Here is an 18,137-nt window from a genome sequence, read left to right on the forward strand (position 1 = left end):
AACCAACGCCCAAACATGTTTCCTTCTCTGGATTAATGGTGCTTCACCATCGGGGTTTGTATTAACACTGCTTACATCAGTATGATGGATTACGTAACCTAACAGCACAAAAGTTTCAACACATACAGCCCTCACTATAAAGTAGCCTGCCAGAGGACTTCCTTGTTGTTTAGCAACCCTTTGCATTATGCTATATTATCTTTAGCTTCAGTTGGTGTTGTTTATTGCAGTAAAAAAACAACCAGATACCAACTGACACTGGCACAGGATACACCGATCTGATCTGATACACACGACTTTGAGGTTTATATTACATTACACTAACACCCCCATAAAGAAACAGAGAGAGGAAACGGGGGCAAGTTGGAGACAATGACAGAGTGCAGAGATTCCTTTAATCATTTAAATTGTGCGCTCCACAAGAAGGAGTATTACCACATTCATTTAGAGTCTATTTTTCAGGCCGTGTCTTATCAGGTGAGTCCACCTCAGACGCATACATTTCATAATCCCAAGAAGATGTAATAGGATACAGGATTAGGAACACACACCCCTGTTTAAAACAATCCTGTTAATCTCTAACCCTCTCTCTGTCTACCTGCAGGCTGACAGCAGGGCAAAGGGTCGAGGGCCAACTCAGCTGCAGCAGTATAGCCTTAGTTCTCAGCGCAAAACATTTTCTTTAACCACACCAACGCAAGAAAATGACTGCCGTGGACAAGGACGTGGCCGAGAAGTTCCTGGACAGCAACCCGGCCTTTGCCAAGGAGTACTACGACGCCAATTTCCGTCCAAAGGTCATCTCGGACCTGCTGGGTGGTAAGAGTGCACAGGTGGACTTCAAAGCGTTCCACGCTCTCAGCTCGGTGGAGGAGAGTGAGATCGTGTTCGACCTGATCCGCGACATCCAAGATGATTACAAGATGGAGAGTGCCACCTTCAATGTGATGCGGCATATGAGCTTCATGCTGCGTGCCGACCGCATGAGTCTCTTCATGTACCGGCAGCGCAACGGTGTGGCCGAGCTGGCCACCCGCCTCTTCAACGTGCACAAGGACGCCAAGCTCGAGGAGTGCCTGGTGCCGCCCGACAGCGAGATCGTCTACCCGCTGGACATGGGTATCGTGGGTCACGTGGCGACCACCAAGAAGTTGGTCAACATAAAGGATGCCACACAGGTGAGGCTGAGATTCAGGGCTGTCCTGGAATGAGATATTATGGGTTATGTAGTGAACTGAATGCACACTCACACACCTGTAGTGCTGTCATACTGTGCACTGTCTAACATGACCACTTGTGCTTTTGGATGCTCGGGAGGATGCTATGTCAGAAAAATGTCACCAGGGGGCACTGTTAGGTTGCCAAGTCAATTTTTTAAGAGTCATGCAGCATTCACATAAAGTAAATGGAAGCCTATGTCAGCTTTATTTATTTATTTATTTTCTTTCTTCACAATTTTATATGTTGGCATTGAGCTGTGTAGAACTGTGATGCTTCAGGTTCAGGACGGTCAGTCATTTTACAGTGAAAGACAAATCTGTCTATTTAATTTCTTTCAGATGAGCTAATCATACATATTAGATATATGCAGAACTCATTATTGTATTGAATGGTAAATTACTAGTGCCGTAATGACTGTGTAATTGAGCTTGAAGAGGACCTTCACTTTGGAAGCTTTTCATGCAGGTAAACAACCTGTCTGTGCCTCAGGCAGACTCCAGCATGCTGTTAATACCCCTGATCAGCCCAGAGATCAATGCTGTCTGGTCTGGGGGAATCTGTGAATTCTGGTATTCCTTCGAATGATTTTGATTGATGATCATCTCTAAAGAGCTCGCCTTTTGATCACCAGTGTGGAAGGGAAAAATCCATTGTGCTTTAAAACCCGTAATGACTAGTGTTAAATTGGTTTCTCTTATCTTGGTTCAGTGTGTGTGTGTGTGTGTGTGTGTATGTATGTGTGTGTGTGTATGTATGTGTGTGTGTGTGTGTGTGTGTGTGTGTGTGTGTGTGTGTGTGTGTGTGTGTGTGTGTGTGTGTGTGTGTGTGTGTGTGTGTGTGTGTGTGTGTGTGTGTGTGTGTGTGTGTGTGGTCAGGACGTTCTTAACGCCCTTCATGGCTCATCCTTTTTGTTTTAATTATCCCACTCAGTGCCATGGCTGACTACAGAAAAATGGCTACTTCTAAGAGACAAAAAAATGTTGATTAGTTTCAGTGTTTAAATATCTAAACCTCATTCATGGTATAGGGCTGTGCCTTTGATCTGGAAGTTAAACAAGATTGTAGAACTGCACAATATCAGGACCACTCAAGTAAACAGGGAAACCAGCTCCAGTTTAGAGTGAGAGCCAAGAGCCTGCGGAGCCTTGAAACCCTGCTGTGTGTATGTAGTCTTAGTTCCCTTCAGGGTCAGGTCAAAGGTCAGGTTTATTTACATAACCCACTTCACAGTCAAGACAGCATCCAGGCAGTTTGAAAAGTAAGACAAAAGTAGGACTACAGTTTGGTAACAAACCAAACCAAATAAAGCAAATAAAAGTACTAGGTGATCAGGTGACAAACAAAAACAGAATGATAGAATGATAGATAATAGAATATCATAAGAAATACCCAGGGACCTGCTATCCAGTAGGTCCTGCTGGTCGTGACTATGGGAATAATCCTCTTCCTTTCCCTCTCTACCTATCCCTCTCCCTCTCTACCTATCCCTCTCTCTCTCTCTCCCCCTCTCCCTCTCTCTCTCTCTCTCTCTCTGTGGACGAGTGTGGAGGCAGGCCCTGGGTGTCAGTGTGCCCATGGGATGAGAGCCTTTAATCTCTGCTGAATTAGAACGATCCTGGATTAGTTCTAAAGGTCGGGTTGCTAAAGCTTTGTTCTACAACTCAGCGGAATAGCAGGATTTACCTCCGGTTCCGTATCGCCCTCACCTCAGGGCTCCCCCCTGGCTTTCCGTCACGCTCTCTCTTTCTCTCTCTCTCGCTTCAAACCCTCCCGTGGAAAATAAACTCTTTCGTAATTGAATTAAGTGTGATATATATATTAGCAATACTTTTAAAGTGAGTTCATTTTGGTGGATATAATATGTGTAAACCTGTGGAGCTACTGAGCCATTCTCTTGTGAGCTGTTTCAGGAACCTGATGCGATTGTCTCACCTCCTCCTGAAACGACAGCCCTGTCCCTTCAATGTCAGTGGGGGCTGATATTAACATCATTATGATCTCACTTCATGTCTAACATTCATATGATAAGCTATTTCTAGTCAAGTATGTTTTACAAAGTATATATGTATGTGTTTGTATATGTGTGTGTGTGTGTGTGTGTGTGTGTGTGTGTGTGTGTAGTGTGTGTCAATTCGAATGGATTCCTAAAAAAGATTCAGTGAATAAAAAGGACGAAGTCTGAAGTCTGTAGGGGAGCGATGACATTGAGCATTGAGCCTGTTTTTAAATGCCCCGCTCTGTTGGCCTGGCAGGATGAACATTACAGTGACTTCGTGGACCTCCTGCAGGAGTACAAGACCAAGAACGTGCTCGCCACACCCATCATGAACGGCAAAGACGTGGTGTCCGTCATCATGGCCATCAACAAGCTGGACGGGCCTCACTTCACTGAGGAGGATGAAGAGGTGCGCTCCACTGCCCTTCATCTGATGTAGAAAACTATTGTGATGGAAATACACTATCTAGTATATCTAGCAGCAGCTGTAGTGGTAGCAGCAGTAGCTGTAGTAGTAGCAGTAGTAGTAGTAGTAGTAGTAGCAGCAGTAGTAGTAGTAGAAGTAGAAGTAGTAGTAGTAGTAGTAGTAGTAGTAGTAGTAGTAGTAATAGTAGTTGTAGTAGCAGCAGTATGCACCTCACTTTGTAATGACATATGCTGACACAGAGATGTCTGGAAATCTACCAGCCAGTTGTTTTGTTCTAATATGAAGATGTAGAGGAAAGAAAAACAGAATGTTCATGTGCAGCTTTTACGTTTTCATATTTTTCTATTGATTTGAAAGCGGTCAGGTTGCGTTTGCACTTTGTAAATGGCCCCGAGCTGAATCCTGATGAATGAATCTCTGACAGCCCTGATTTTTCTCTCCAGGTCTTCAATAAGTATCTCAACTTTGCCAATCTGATTCTGCGAGTCTTTCACCTGAGCTATCTGCATGACTGCGAGACCAGAAGAGGACAGGTGAGACTCTAACAGAGAGGCACTGTCTAAGACTAATAGAGTTCACGCGTATCTCAGCAGTCAAACCTACAGCTTATGGTTAGGCTGTGTGTGTGTGTGTGTGTATGTGTGTGTAACCTGATTCAGACTCTATGTGACCTTCCCGCAAGCTGTGAAAAGAGGGGATTCTGTAGTTCACTATAAGCGCACTAACAGAACAAAGCCTAGTTTAGTAACACACATAAGAAACCTTTTAAATATGTATTTCTCTCTGTGTATAGAGGCAATTCATATGAAGTTATATACAAATATATATACAATATATACAATCTATATAATCAAGATGATAAAATTATATAAATCTCATGAACACTACTCTCAGTCGATGTCTCATTCACAACATGTGTGTGTGTGTGTGTGTGTGTGTGTGTGTGTGTGTGTGTGTGTGTGTGTGTGTGTGTGTGTGTGTGTGTGTGTGTGTGTGTGTGTGTGTGTGTGTGTGTGTGACTCACCATGCTTCCCAGGTGCTGCTGTGGTCAGCCAGCAAGGTGTTTGAGGAGATTACGGACATCGAGAGGCAGTTCCACAAAGCCCTCTACACAGTCAGGGCCTTCCTCAACTGCGACCGCTTCTCTGTGGGACTCTTGGACATGACCAAAACGAAGGTAAACATCAGCCACAGTGAGCCTCAGTGTGTGTCCCTGCTGCATTAAAGACAGTTAGACAAGAGTCAGAGGTCATGGCCAGGGTCAAGGGAAGAACAGATGCAGAGTATCTACACACAGCTCTACACTGATGCAGTGTGTTATCAAAGTATATCACTACAAGCACATTCACTCATTTACTACACACAGCTCTACACTGATGCAGTGTGTTATCACAGTATATCACTACATTCCCCCATTTACTACACACAGCTTTACACTGATGCAGTGTGTTATCAAAGTATATCGCTACAGTCCCTCATTTACTACACACAGCTGTACACTGATGCAGTGTGTTATCACAGTATATCAGCACATTCACTCATTTACTACACACAGCTCTACACTGATGCAGTGTGTTATCAAAGTATATCGCTACATTCCCTAATTTACTACACACAGCTGTACACTGATGCAGTGTGTTATCACAGTATATCACTACAAGCACATTCCCTCATTTACTACACACAGCTTTACACTGATGCAGTGTGTTATCAAGTGTATCGCTACATTCCCTCATTTACTACACACAGCTGTACACTGATGCAGTGTGTTATCACAGTATATCGCTACAAGCACATTCACTCATTTACTATTCACTATCACTGACAGTGTTGTTCAGTTTCATCAGCATGTGTGCACTCTGAATGTTGAACACATGCCCTTAGTGCAGTCAGTGTGTGTGTGTAGTGTGTGTCAATTCGAATGGATTCATAAAAAAGATTCAGTGAATAAAAAGGACAAAGTCTGAAGTGTGTAGGGAAGCGATGACGTTGAGCATTGTTGAACACATGACCTTAGTGCAGTCAGTGCCTTGCTCTGTCAGATCAGCTACAGAAACTTACAGCATTCATAGTGTGGTTTATGTCCTGTGTGAAACAGTAGTAACACACAGCATTCATAGTGTGGTTTATGTCCTGTGTAAACCAGTAGTAACACACAGCATTCGTAGTGTGGTTTATGTCCTGTGTAAACCAGTAGTAACACACAGCATTCATAGTGTGGTTTATGTTCTGTGTGAACCAGTAGTAACACACAGCATTCATAGTGTGGTTTATGTCCTGTGTAAACCAGTAGTAACACACAGCATTCGTAGTTTGGTTTATGTCCTGTGTAAACCAGTAGTAACACACAGCATTCATAGTGTGGTTTATGTCCTGTGTGAACCAGTAGTAACGTACCCACTGTGTGCTTCTCTTCCTCCTGCAGGAGTTCTATGACCTCTGGCCTGTGCAGATGGGAGAGGTGCCCCCTTATGACGGGCCCAAGACCCCAGACGGCAGAGTAAGACACCCCGACTCACCTCACCCAGCTTTACCTGTCTCACCTCACCCAGCTTTACCTGTCTCACCTCACCTCACCCAGCTTTACCTGTCTTTCCTCACCGTACTGCTTTACCTGTCTCTCCTCACCTTACTGCTTTACCTGTCTCTCCTCACCTTACTGCTTTACCTGTCTCACCTCACCTTACCACATGACCTGTCTCATCCTCACCTTACCACTTTACCTGTCCCTCCTTACTGCTTTTCCTGTCTCACCTTACTGCTGTACCTGACTCTCCTCACCTTACTGCTTTACCTGTCAAAGGTATGGCTGCCATACACCATATACAGATTATGTAGAAATAAAAGGACTCTCTTTCCAAATGAAGGCTTCCTCAGTACACATTAAGTAGTGTTACATGTTTTGAGGGATGAATTAAGATGTATATAAGTATATTTGAAGGAATTTGTGTGTGGATAACCATACATCCATACATTTGGACATCCATATATCCTGTGACAAGGCATATGATAATCTAATATAATATGATGTGTCATATCACTGAAGAGTGTTGAGAGGGAATTCTAATCAAACTGGTGGCATCTCTTCTCCCTCAGGAAATCATTTTCTACAAAGTCATTGATTATATTCTACATGGCAAAGAGGACATCAAAGTCATCCCGTGAGTCGCAGCACATGTGCAGAAAATGCCACACACACACACACACACACACACACACAGGCTCACACACACACACACACACAGGCTCACACAGGCTCACACACATACACACATACACACATTCATATACAAACACAGACTGTCCCTGCTTTCATTTTGAATTCCTTACTAAACATCAATAAACATATTGTTAAACTATAAACACTGCTAATTGCTTACATTAGTGGTAGGTGTGCATACACCTATGCATTACATCCTACATTAAGACTACCTTATTTGTAGTGCTCTGCCAGTTAGTTAGCATGAATAGCCTAGCAGCGCTAACAGCCTTCAGTGTTGCCTAATCTGGTCCCTTTCATCACTGCGGGGTTGTAATGACCTGCCTTTGACACAGACACACCACGCCCTGCGGCTGTGTGTTGGGAAACACTTTCCTGTGAGGTTTCACCACTGATAAACACACTTTCATTTGATGAGGTGACTGATGGTGACACAAGTTAATGTCAGTTTTGGGAATATGTATTAAACCCTATGAAGAAATACTTAAAAATTAATAATTTGTAAATTTCATTGCGTAAGTCAATAAATGAAGGTGTATAAACGAATTCAGGAGGTGTATAAACATGACTCCAGTTTAGCACTGCAGTCGCTAAAAGCATCACATGCTAATGCTAGTGATGTTAGAGAGATGCAGCCTAAAACCTAAGCCAATCTTAGTCACTGACCACCACTCTTATGGGTGGAAGAAAACAACATTTTCTCAGAGGTTTGGAAGTCAGGAGAAAACCACTAAATAACCCCCTCAGCCTGCTCTCAGGCTGATAACATTCCCCAGGCCTCATAAACCCTAGTGGTCGCTTACAGCTGTGTGTGATTCGTGAGTGGGAGTTTAGCCTTGTGCTTATCAGTCCTTGTGTGTGTGTGTGTGTGTGTGTGTGTTTCACAGGGCTCCTGCTATGGACCACTGGGTTCTGTCCAGCGGATTGCCCACCTACGTGGCCGAGACCGGACTGGTGAGAAACCATGTCGTAATTTTCAGGGGCTGGGGGGTAGGGTTATAGGGCCGATGGGAAGCAGGGGGTTGATGGTGTGTGTGTGTGTGTGTGTGTATGTGGGTGTGTGTGCGTGTGGGGGGGGGGGGGTGATGGAGATATGAGGGGGTGTTACTGAGGCAGTTAGAGAAACTGAAAGCTATTATGGTTTCTAATGCGGCTGTCAGAATGATGGCGGTGGTGAAATGGAATGGAATGGCTATGATGGATTTTTGTAATTAATTACAGGGCATTTCTCCATACCGCTGAGCACGACCGCCATTCTCTTCCCTCACCTCTACTTTCTCTCTCACTCTCTCTCCTTCCTACCCTCCTCCTACATTCTCTCTCTCTCCATCCCTCACTATCTCTGTATCTCTCTCTCTCTCTCCCTCCCTCTCTCTGTATCTCTCTCTCTCCCTCACTCACTCTCTCTGTATCTCTCTCTCTCTCCCTTCCTCACTATCTCTGCATCTCTCTCTCTCTCCCTTACTCTCTCTGTATCTCTCTCTCATGCACAGATCTGCAATATCATGAATGCTGGTCAGGATGATTTCTTCAACTTTCAAGTGAGATCTTTTATTATGCGATTTTATTCATAATACATATATATATTATTACACGCTGTCACCTTCACAATGACACTGCCTGTTAATCTGTAGCATAGCAGACAGCAATTTAGACCAGATTCCTCTACTTGAGTCTGACAATCATCACATTCTGCTTACTAGCCCAGAGACTCAGTTAATTGGTGTGACCGATAAGCACAAGTCATTGTCAATTAAATATTTTCCCCGAGATTAATTTCTAAGTCAGCTGCGCGTTATCTCCTGAGACAGAAAGGGCCTCTGGACAAGTCTGGCTGGACCATTAAGAACGTCCTCTCCCTGCCCATCGTCAACAAGAAAGAGGAGATTGTTGGCGTGGCAACCTTCTACAACAGGAAGGATGGCAAGCCATTCGACGACATGGACGAGGCCCTGATGGAGGTATTTATGGGTTTGCACGCATACCTGGGAAAAGAGAGCAGCCTCTGTGTTTTTTTTGGTTTTTTTTGTGATCAAAGAGTTTATACAGGGAGAGTAAAAAAAGCAAAACAGAATAACTAAAAACATACGTATAAAATGTAAATGGGAAGTCCATATAAGTGGCCAGAAAGACAAGGTGACAAGAAAATAAAAACAACATGATAAAAATACACATACACCAATATATGGAGGACAGAAAAGACACAATAGACAGTAGGGGTGGGAATCTCTTGGCACCTCACGATTCGATTCCGATTCAGAGGTCAACGATTCGATTCTAAACCGATTCTCGATTCTAAACCGATTATCGATTATCAATTCTAAACCGATAAAACGATTATCGATGCATCTCAATTTTTAAAACATTTGAGTTTGCTACTTAGAGTCTCAAATCACTTCCTACTTTGTGTTTGATAAATCAACAGATCTATTTTTTTATTAGAGAAAAAGTTTTTCCTTGTCACAATTATGACTTTCTATGAACAATGCAATAATCGATGCAGCTTGCATTTCAACACAAAATGAATGTGTAAAAAAAAAAAAAAAATATTAATTTTTTTTTTTTTTTTTTAAATCGATTATGAACTTTTCTGAATCGAGACAGAATCGTTCTAAAGAGAATCGAGAGAAATCGAAAAATCGATTTTTTTCCCCACCCCTAATTAGGGCTGAACGATTAATTGCATTTGCGATTTAATCGCGATATGATAGAACGCGATTTTCTAACCGCAACGTTCGCGATTAAAAAACGTGGTCACAAAAAAAAAAAAAAAAAATTAAATATTTTTTTTAAATTTTTTTTTAAGATGGTACATTTTGCACACAGTGTTTAAAAAGTGCATGCCTAGTGTTTATACTTAAAATTACTTTTTTTAAATTACTTAAATGCACAGTGGCAAAGCCACCGATTTGTTGTTCTTGTTTCTGTAATGAGCAGTTAAATTAAAATGTAAAATGTGGGAAAGAATATTTTACACTAAATGTATCTAATATTGTGTTGGTCATATTTAAATCATTCATTACGTTTTGTTGGGAAAAAAAGAGGATAAAAAAAAAATCGCATATCGAATCGCAATCGCAATATTTTGGTAAAAAATCGCAATTAGATTATTTTCCCAAATCGTTCAGCCCTACCCCTAATAGACAGACATACATGACATACAGACATAGGGACATAGACAAATGGAAGGGCTAGGTTTACACCATTTCTTTCAAAGAATCAGCAATACTGTGCCATGCAGCTATAGTTTTCTCTGAAGCACCATTCATTCGAGCTGTTGACAGTTCCAGGTATATAACGTCCAAAAAGGAAAGGGACCAGGACTTTATAGACATAGAATGAGGTGGCTTCCAACGAGTTGCAATAATTTTCTTGGCAGCAGTCAGTCCAGCAAAAACTGCACGCTTTTGGATTTTAGACAGTTTTAAGGCCTCTGTGTTATTGATAAGACAACTCCACACTCGAAGTCAGACACGCACACACACACACACACACACACACACACACACACACACACACACACACACACACACACACACACACACACACACACAAATACACTCACGCACACACACACACACACTACATACCATCATTCACGTCCCACTACATCTTTAGACACATAACATTACATTGGATTTTAAATCATGTCACACTTCACATTATAGCATAAATCACTTAGGACAGGTCATGTTTTCCATTAAATTAAATTGCATTGAGGCCTTGCTTTCCAATCCTTGCTGTGTGTTTTGTCATGTCTGTCTGTCTGTGTCTGTGGCTGTGTCAGTCTCTCACCCAGTTCCTGGGCTGGTCAGTGCTGAACTCGGACATATATGACAAGATGTCCAAGCTGGAGAACCGCAAGGACGTCTTCCAGGACATGGTCTTGTATCACATCAAGTGCAGGAAGGACGAGATCCAGAACGTCTTGGTGGGTTTGTATTTATTGATATATATATAATATATATTTTATTTATCAAATGGATGACATGGTGTTTACTGTGATGCAGGGTGACATGTATTGATTGGCTATCTCCTGTGGGGTGTTGGTAATGTTGGAGCATGTCATTAGTGTGCACACAACAGCTCGAGGCGGCCATGTTGTGCTGTTGTGCTTGTCAGCGGTGAAATTATGATTGAGAGCCTTCAGAATCTGAAGAACCGGAGAAGCAGCTTGTGACGAACCCTGTTCCTTCTCGTTTTAGAACACGCGCGAGAGGTACGGCAAAGAACCTGCCGACTGTGAGGAGGCCGAGCTCGAGGCAATCCTGGTGAGAGGAGCATTACTCACTAAGAAAATGGTTAAAGACGGTAGATTTAGCATGGTGTGATCATTATTTCTACAGTTTTGTGAATTTTATAGTTATATTCACCCTTTAATATTGTGCTCATATTGGGCAGTAAGTAAAACACACTGTTTGACTGTGGCATGTTTACGGCATGCTATAGAGAGGATCCCTCGTTACCTCTCTGTTAATAATAAAAATGTCTTCATCAGTAGGTTCTGCATTAGATGGGACTGCCTGCCACTTACTGAGCAGATTTGATGCGTTGACCTGTTTGATTCCGTCCACGTTTATAGAAAGAGGTGCTTCCCGACTCGAAGAAATCAGAGATTTTCGAGTTTCACTTCTACGACGCCCACCATACGGAGATGGACCTGGTCAAGTGTGGCATTCAAATGTACTACGAGCTGAACGTGGTGGACCAGTACCACATTCCTCGAGAGGTGGGCTCTGGTTGGTGTGTGTGTGTGTGCGTATGTGTGTGTGTGTGTGTGTGTGAGAGAGAGGGAGAGAGTGTGTGTGTGTGTGTGTGTGTGTGTGTGTGTGTGTGTGTGTATGTTTGTGTGTACAGACTGTGCAGAGCATTGTTAAATAGTGTCATAAATGCTGTGTGTAATACATTGCAGTGCAGTGTGTTTCAGTGTGATATTTGACTCTTCACACTCCACAGTGCTGTATGAGTGACACTGGCCCCAGTGTGACCGTGCTGAGCTCACTCCTGTGGTGTGTGTGTGTGTGTGTGTGTGTGTGTGTGTGTGTGTGTCCAGGTGCTGGTGAGGTTCATGTACTCTTTGAGTAAAGGCTACCGCGCGATCACCTATCACAACTGGAGGCACGGCTTCAACGTGGGACAGACCATGTTCACACTCCTGATGGTGAGAGGACAGTCTGCCGACACACACACACACACACACCTCAGACCATATACACGCTCCTGATGGTGAGAGGACAGTTTGCCGACACACACACACACACACACACACACACACACACACACACACACACACACACACACACACACACACACACACACACACACACACACACACACACACACAAACTGGCCTGGCCTAGCCCGGATCAGACCAACAGTAACCAGGAGCGACTGAATGTCTGCCATCTGTCTGCTGCTCGGATTGAACCTTATTCTGCTTGAGGCTGCAGATGTGAGGGTGCTAGTGTGAGCGTGGGAGATTGTTGAGAGTGCACAAGCGTGAGACATGAGTGTATGTGAGAGTGGGAGATTGTTAGTGCACTATCGTGAGACATGAGTGTGTGTGAGCGTGGGAGATTGTTAGTGCACTCGTGTGAAACAGGCACAGCAGTGTTCTCATGCTTCCCTGAGCATAAGGAGTCCCAAGGAGCCAGGTGTGCCTAGGTGTGTGTGTGTGTGTGTGTTTGAGTGAGTGTGAGAGAGAGAGGGAGAGAGGTGTGCCTGAGTGTGCGTGTGTGTGAGAGAGAGAGAGAGAGAGAGAGAGAGATAGACAGAGAGAGAGAGTGGGTTGCCTGTGTGTGTGTGTGTGTGTGTGTGTGTGTGTGTGTGTGTGTGTGTGTGTGTGTGTGTGTGTGTGTTGACCCCATGAAGTCAGACACTCTCTCTCTCTCTCTCTCTCTCTCTCTGTGTCACACCTCAGACGGGCCAGCTGAAGCGCTACTACACAGATCTGGAAGCTATGGCCATGGTGACGGCTGGCTTCTGCCACGATATTGACCACCGCGGCACCAACAACCTCTACCAGCTGAAGTAAGCAGGACGCCCCCAGCTGTCTCTCAGACACATTCTCCCTCCCTCTTTGTTACTTATACAATCGCATGTCTGTCTCTCTCATAGACACACATCTGTCTCATAGACACACATCGGTCTCATACACACACATTTCTCTCATAGACACACATCTGTCTCATAGACACACATCTCTCTCATACACACACATCTGTCTCATACACACACACATCTGTCTCATACACACACATCTCTCTCATACACACATCTGTCTCATACACACACATCTGTCTCATAGACACACATCTCTCTCATAGACACACATCTGTCTCATAGACACACATCTCTCTAATACACACACATATCTCTCTCTCTCTCTCTTACTCACACATCCCTCTGTCTCTCTCATACACACCTCTCCCTCTTTCTTCACCTCTCCAGCTTTATATGACATCCTACTGAATAATTGGCTTTTGTGCTGTGCAGACCATTACCATGTACCTTATCCATGGATGCCACATATATGACCCTTCATACAAAATATGCATAGTGTGGCAGTCATAAATATTCTCATTTGAATCGTTTTTTTTTCTGGAACCACACTGATCGTTTGAGGTTGTCTAAAGGATTTAGCTCTTTGATCGGCTCCTCAGGTCTGCCAACCCCCTGGCAAAGCTGCACGGGTCGTCCATCCTGGAGAGGCACCATCTGGAGACTGGCAAGACCCTACTGCGAGATGAGGTGAGCCGTTCATGAGGGACTCACCCGAGCGGAAGAGAGCAGAGAACAGAAGAGGTTGAAAGAGCCGAAGGAAAAGAGGGAGCATAGTGGGAGGGGCGAAGTTTCACTTCTGGTGACTCCTCTCTAATATCTCTTCTAAACACAGCGCTTAAAGGCCTCTGACTCTAACATAGATCAGGACCACATTGTGGCCAGATCAGAGCCAGATCAGAGCCAGATCAGAGCCAGATCAGAGCCAGATCAGGACCAGATCAGGACCACATCAGAGCAAGACCCATCTGCAATCTGCCCAGAATGTTCCCTATAATGCCGTTGGCCTGTCACTCTGCACTCTCAGATGTCTGTCTGGGGAAGGGCAAGAGTGAAACTCAGCCTGTAATGCCCTGGTTTGAAGCTGGGACTAGTCTTAGATAGATGAGTATTTGCAACTATCTAGCAGGTTTGAATTCCATTTTAAAACCTTCAATGAATACTGTACCTCCCCCTGAATACTGGCAGGATCTTTCCATTTGGCAAAAAACAATGCATTCCCTTATCACAGCCACATAGCACCCGTATCTGTGATGTGCCTTCCAGACTCGTGATTTGTGAATCTTTAATAAATCCCAGAACCTGAATATCTACCAGAACCTCAGCCAGGAACAGCATTCGTTCGTCATTCATCTGATGGACATCGCCATCATTGCCACGGACCTTGCCCTCTACTTCAAGTGAGTTCATCTCTCACAGCCCAGGGGTTGTCATTTGTGTGTGTGTGTGTGTGTGTGTGTGTGTGTGTGTGTGTGTGTGTGTGTGTGTGTGTGTGTGTGTGTGTGTGTGTGTGTGTGTGTGTGTGTGTGTTTTGTGTCAGACAGGTGATGACCCTGTCAGGAGAGACAGATGTGAGATGAGTGACAGAGAACTTTTTTCTGTGCCCCCACCCCCACCACACACACACACACACACACACACACACACACACACACACACACACACACACACACACACACACACCACCTGCAGGAAGAGAGCCATGTTCCAGAAGATTGTGGATCAGTCCAAAACCTACACCGATGTGGGCGAGTGGAACAATTACATGACGGGTCAGACGACCCGCAAGGAGATCGTCATGTAAGCCAATGAGAACTCACCATCATCATGATACACCAATCAGAACTCACCATCATCATAATACACCAATCAGAACTCACCATCATCATGATACACCAATCAGAACTCACCATCATCATGATATACACCAATCAGAACTCAGACAGTCTCAAATCACCCGTTACACCTCACCTTTGATACACCAATCAAATCGTATCTAGAGTTAAGAATAAGGCTTATGTAAGTCTTTTAGCACATTGCAAATCTATTGCAAGGACTGTGTCACTAACCACTGCAACTTAATGGTGGCTAGGCTATTCCACTATAAATGCACCAAAATAAGGTCATTTCAGACCCCCCAACACACACACACACACACACACACACAGCTGATGGCATTGAGTGCAATGTCATAAACTGTGAGATCAAAGAATTCTGATGTAAACTTCTGTCTGTGTCTCTCTGCTAGGGCCATGATGATGACAGCGTGTGACTTGTCTGCCATTGCTAAACCTTGGGAGGTGCAGAGCAAGGTAACCCTCCCTGTCGTACACAAGCACACACACACACACACAAGCGTGCGCGCGCACACACACACACACACACACAGACACACACATATATATACACACGCAGACACACACACACACACACACACACACACACACACACACACACACACACACACACACACACACACACCATCCAGGTTTATTGCTGAATAAGCACAGAGCACAGCACGCCCCAGTGCATGTCACAGTAACCCCAGCCCCCATCCCGCCAGAGGGGGGTACACAGAGCGAGGGGGGGGGGGTCTGTGACCTTTCTCTTCTCCGCATACTGATGCAACCTCAGCTTTGTCACACACACTCTTAATTGGCCTTTTTGAAATGCATACAGAAACACAATGAGGATTCCTAGCTAATATAACTAGCTTGTGACAATGCAGTGTTTAGTCTGTGACATTTAAAAGCCAGCCATCTTCTGTGTGATGTGATCTTTTTCCCTGTTAACACATAGTGTAAAATCAGCTTTGTTACTTGTCTAAAAGCATACTTATTCTCGTCTGGGGAGGAGAGGGGAGGGGGGGGGGGGGGGGGGGGGGTGATGATCTAACCAGGCCTGGAGAGGGTTTCTGATGGTGATGCTGACAGTGTTTGTCTTCACCTGCAGGTGGCGCTGGCTGTGGCAGCAGAGTTCTGGGAGCAGGGAGACCTGGAGAGGACTGTGCTGGAGCAGACCCCCATTGTAAGAATAGAGAGAGAGAAAGAGAGAGAGATAAAGAGAGAGAGAGAGAGAGAGAGATTCATTATATTATTCTCATTCATATTTTAACACATGCTTCAACAACATAACATTTCTGGTCATGTCTGTAAAGCGTTAGGTTTGAAAAATTGCAATTGTAATGGAGAGAGAGAGAGAAGAAATGATAGAGAGAATGAGAAGAAAGAGAGAGCGAGAGAGAAGAAATGATAGAGAGAATGAGAAGAGAGAGAGCAAGAGAGAAGAAATGATAGAGAGAATGAGAAGAGAGAGCGACACAGAAGAAATGATAGAGAGAATGAGAAGAGAGAGAGAGAGCAAGAGAGAAGAAATGATAGAGAGAATGAGAAGAAAGAGAGAGCGAGGGAGAAGAAATGATAGAGAGAATGAGAAGAGAGAGAGAGAGAGGGAATGCATGCAAATCGTAGTGAAAGAGTGCATGAAAGCAGTGATGTGAGAGAGGGCAATAAAAAGCACTAGACCAAGGTAGAGCAGCAATGAAGAAAGCACTGAAGTAAGAAATGGAGAGAGGGAGAGAGAGTCAGATAGAGATAGAGAGATAGAGAGAGAGAGTCAGATAGAGAAGGGGAGGGGGGGGTTGTGGATGTGTATTTTACCTCATTTTATATTCTATGTTTCAATGTGTTTCTATGTTCTATGCTTTGGCGACACTATTTCCTTTAAATGGTCATGCCAATAAAGTGTATGCTGTATGTGAGTGTGTGTGTGTGTGTGTGTGTGTGTGTGTGTGTGTGTGTGTGTGTGAGAGAGAGAGTGTGTACCTGTGGGGCGTGTTTGGCACCGCTGCCTACAATGAGAGCCACTGAGCCAGACGGTTTGGCACAGCAGCAACCCCATCAGCCTCCACACACACACACACACAAACACACACACACACACACACACACACACACAGCAGCAACCCTGTCAGCGTCCACACACACAGACACACAATCAGCCTCCTCCTTTAACACACCCAACATCTCTCTCTCGCTCGCTCTCTCTCCCCCTCTCTCTCTCTCTCTCTGTCTCTCTCTCTGTCTCTCTCTCCCTCTCTCTTTCTCTCTCCTTCTCTCTCTCTCTCTCTCTCTCCCTCTCTCTCTCTCTCTCTCCCTCTCTGTCTCTCTCTTAGCCCATGATGGACAGGACCAAGTCAGCTGACTTACCAAAGATGCAGTGCGGTTTCATCGATTTCGTCTGCGCTTTTGTCTACAAGGTGAGTGTGTGTGAGGGAGGTGAACCAGACAAAGCTCACAGACCATGACCTCTGCCGCCGGCCCGATGGCCTGCTGACTCACGTTCACATTACACACACCGCCTCGCTGTCACAAGGTTGCGTACTTATAGGAGAGGTTATTCAGGTCATCGCCGTGGTTACACCCTTCTGACTCATTTACTAAATCTCCCAACTTGAGCTTTGACCTCACTTCTCTCATCTTGTCTCCTCTCTCTTCGTTTTCCTCCTCCTCCTCCTCCTCCTCCTCCTCCTCTTCCTCCTCAGGAGTTTTCCCGTTTCCATGAGGAGATCACACCCATGTGTGACCGGCTGCTGAACAACAGGAAGGAATGGAACGGCTTGAAGGAGATCCACGAGGGCAAACTGGCCGAGCTGGAGGCCGAGAAGAAGGCCAAGGAGGACGCGGTTGAGGCCAAGAAGGGTGAGACTGCAGGTGGCGCCAGAGAGACTCACAGTGGAGCAGATGTGGCTGGACCAGGGCTAATACAGCAGGGGTAATAACAGCAGGGCTAATAACAGCAGGGGTAATAACAGTAGCCAGGGGATACAGTGCTGTGCAGTGAGTAAACCTCACTCCCCGACACCTTAAGAGACGGGCTAGCGACAGACGCTAACAGCCATGCATTTCAGCCTCCCTGCTAGCACGCCCACCTCCCATGTCTGAGGCTGTGAGTTTGAGTCCAGGGTGGGACTGTGGTGGGACAGCCCACAGATTACCGTAGCAGGGGTAATAGAGTGTTTGAGAACCTGGGCCAGTGTGACTTGGGGTAAGAGGGGATGAGGGCAGTGAGGCCAGCATTGCCCAGAGCTGGAGATGAAAGGGGTGGAAACTGGAACTTGAGGGGAGCTCTCCTGACGTCAGGACCAGCAGCAGCAGCCATTACAATCACAAGGGACTCGAGATCAAAGCTCTATGAAAGCAAGGCTGCCACTC

The 18,137-nt window shown here is 44.9% G+C and overlaps 1 protein-coding gene across 1 annotated transcript in view; it reads left to right on the forward strand.

Moving 5' to 3' along the window:
• The first annotated feature begins 572 nt into the window (after positions 1–572).
• Positions 573–18,137, forward strand: part of pde6a (phosphodiesterase 6A, cGMP-specific, rod, alpha) — an 18,295-nt gene continuing 730 nt past the window's right edge. Inside the window, exons 1-21 of the mRNA XM_012834263.3 lie at positions 573–1,178; positions 3,474–3,626; positions 4,088–4,177; positions 4,681–4,821; positions 6,070–6,144; positions 6,741–6,805; positions 7,752–7,818; positions 8,358–8,405; positions 8,676–8,825; positions 10,652–10,795; positions 11,070–11,135; positions 11,447–11,593; positions 11,918–12,025; positions 12,785–12,894; positions 13,527–13,614; positions 14,224–14,324; positions 14,617–14,724; positions 15,173–15,236; positions 15,877–15,951; positions 17,099–17,182; positions 17,468–17,624. Coding sequence (XP_012689717.2) covers positions 705–1,178; positions 3,474–3,626; positions 4,088–4,177; positions 4,681–4,821; positions 6,070–6,144; positions 6,741–6,805; positions 7,752–7,818; positions 8,358–8,405; positions 8,676–8,825; positions 10,652–10,795; positions 11,070–11,135; positions 11,447–11,593; positions 11,918–12,025; positions 12,785–12,894; positions 13,527–13,614; positions 14,224–14,324; positions 14,617–14,724; positions 15,173–15,236; positions 15,877–15,951; positions 17,099–17,182; positions 17,468–17,624 — 2,515 coding nt within the window. The 5' untranslated portion in view covers positions 573–704. The remainder of the gene's footprint in view (positions 1,179–3,473; positions 3,627–4,087; positions 4,178–4,680; positions 4,822–6,069; positions 6,145–6,740; positions 6,806–7,751; positions 7,819–8,357; positions 8,406–8,675; positions 8,826–10,651; positions 10,796–11,069; positions 11,136–11,446; positions 11,594–11,917; positions 12,026–12,784; positions 12,895–13,526; positions 13,615–14,223; positions 14,325–14,616; positions 14,725–15,172; positions 15,237–15,876; positions 15,952–17,098; positions 17,183–17,467; positions 17,625–18,137) is intronic.

Source organism: Clupea harengus, chromosome 6, assembly GCF_900700415.2.
Source record: "Clupea harengus chromosome 6, Ch_v2.0.2, whole genome shotgun sequence".
Lineage (NCBI taxonomy): Eukaryota > Metazoa > Chordata > Actinopteri > Clupeiformes > Clupeidae > Clupea > Clupea harengus.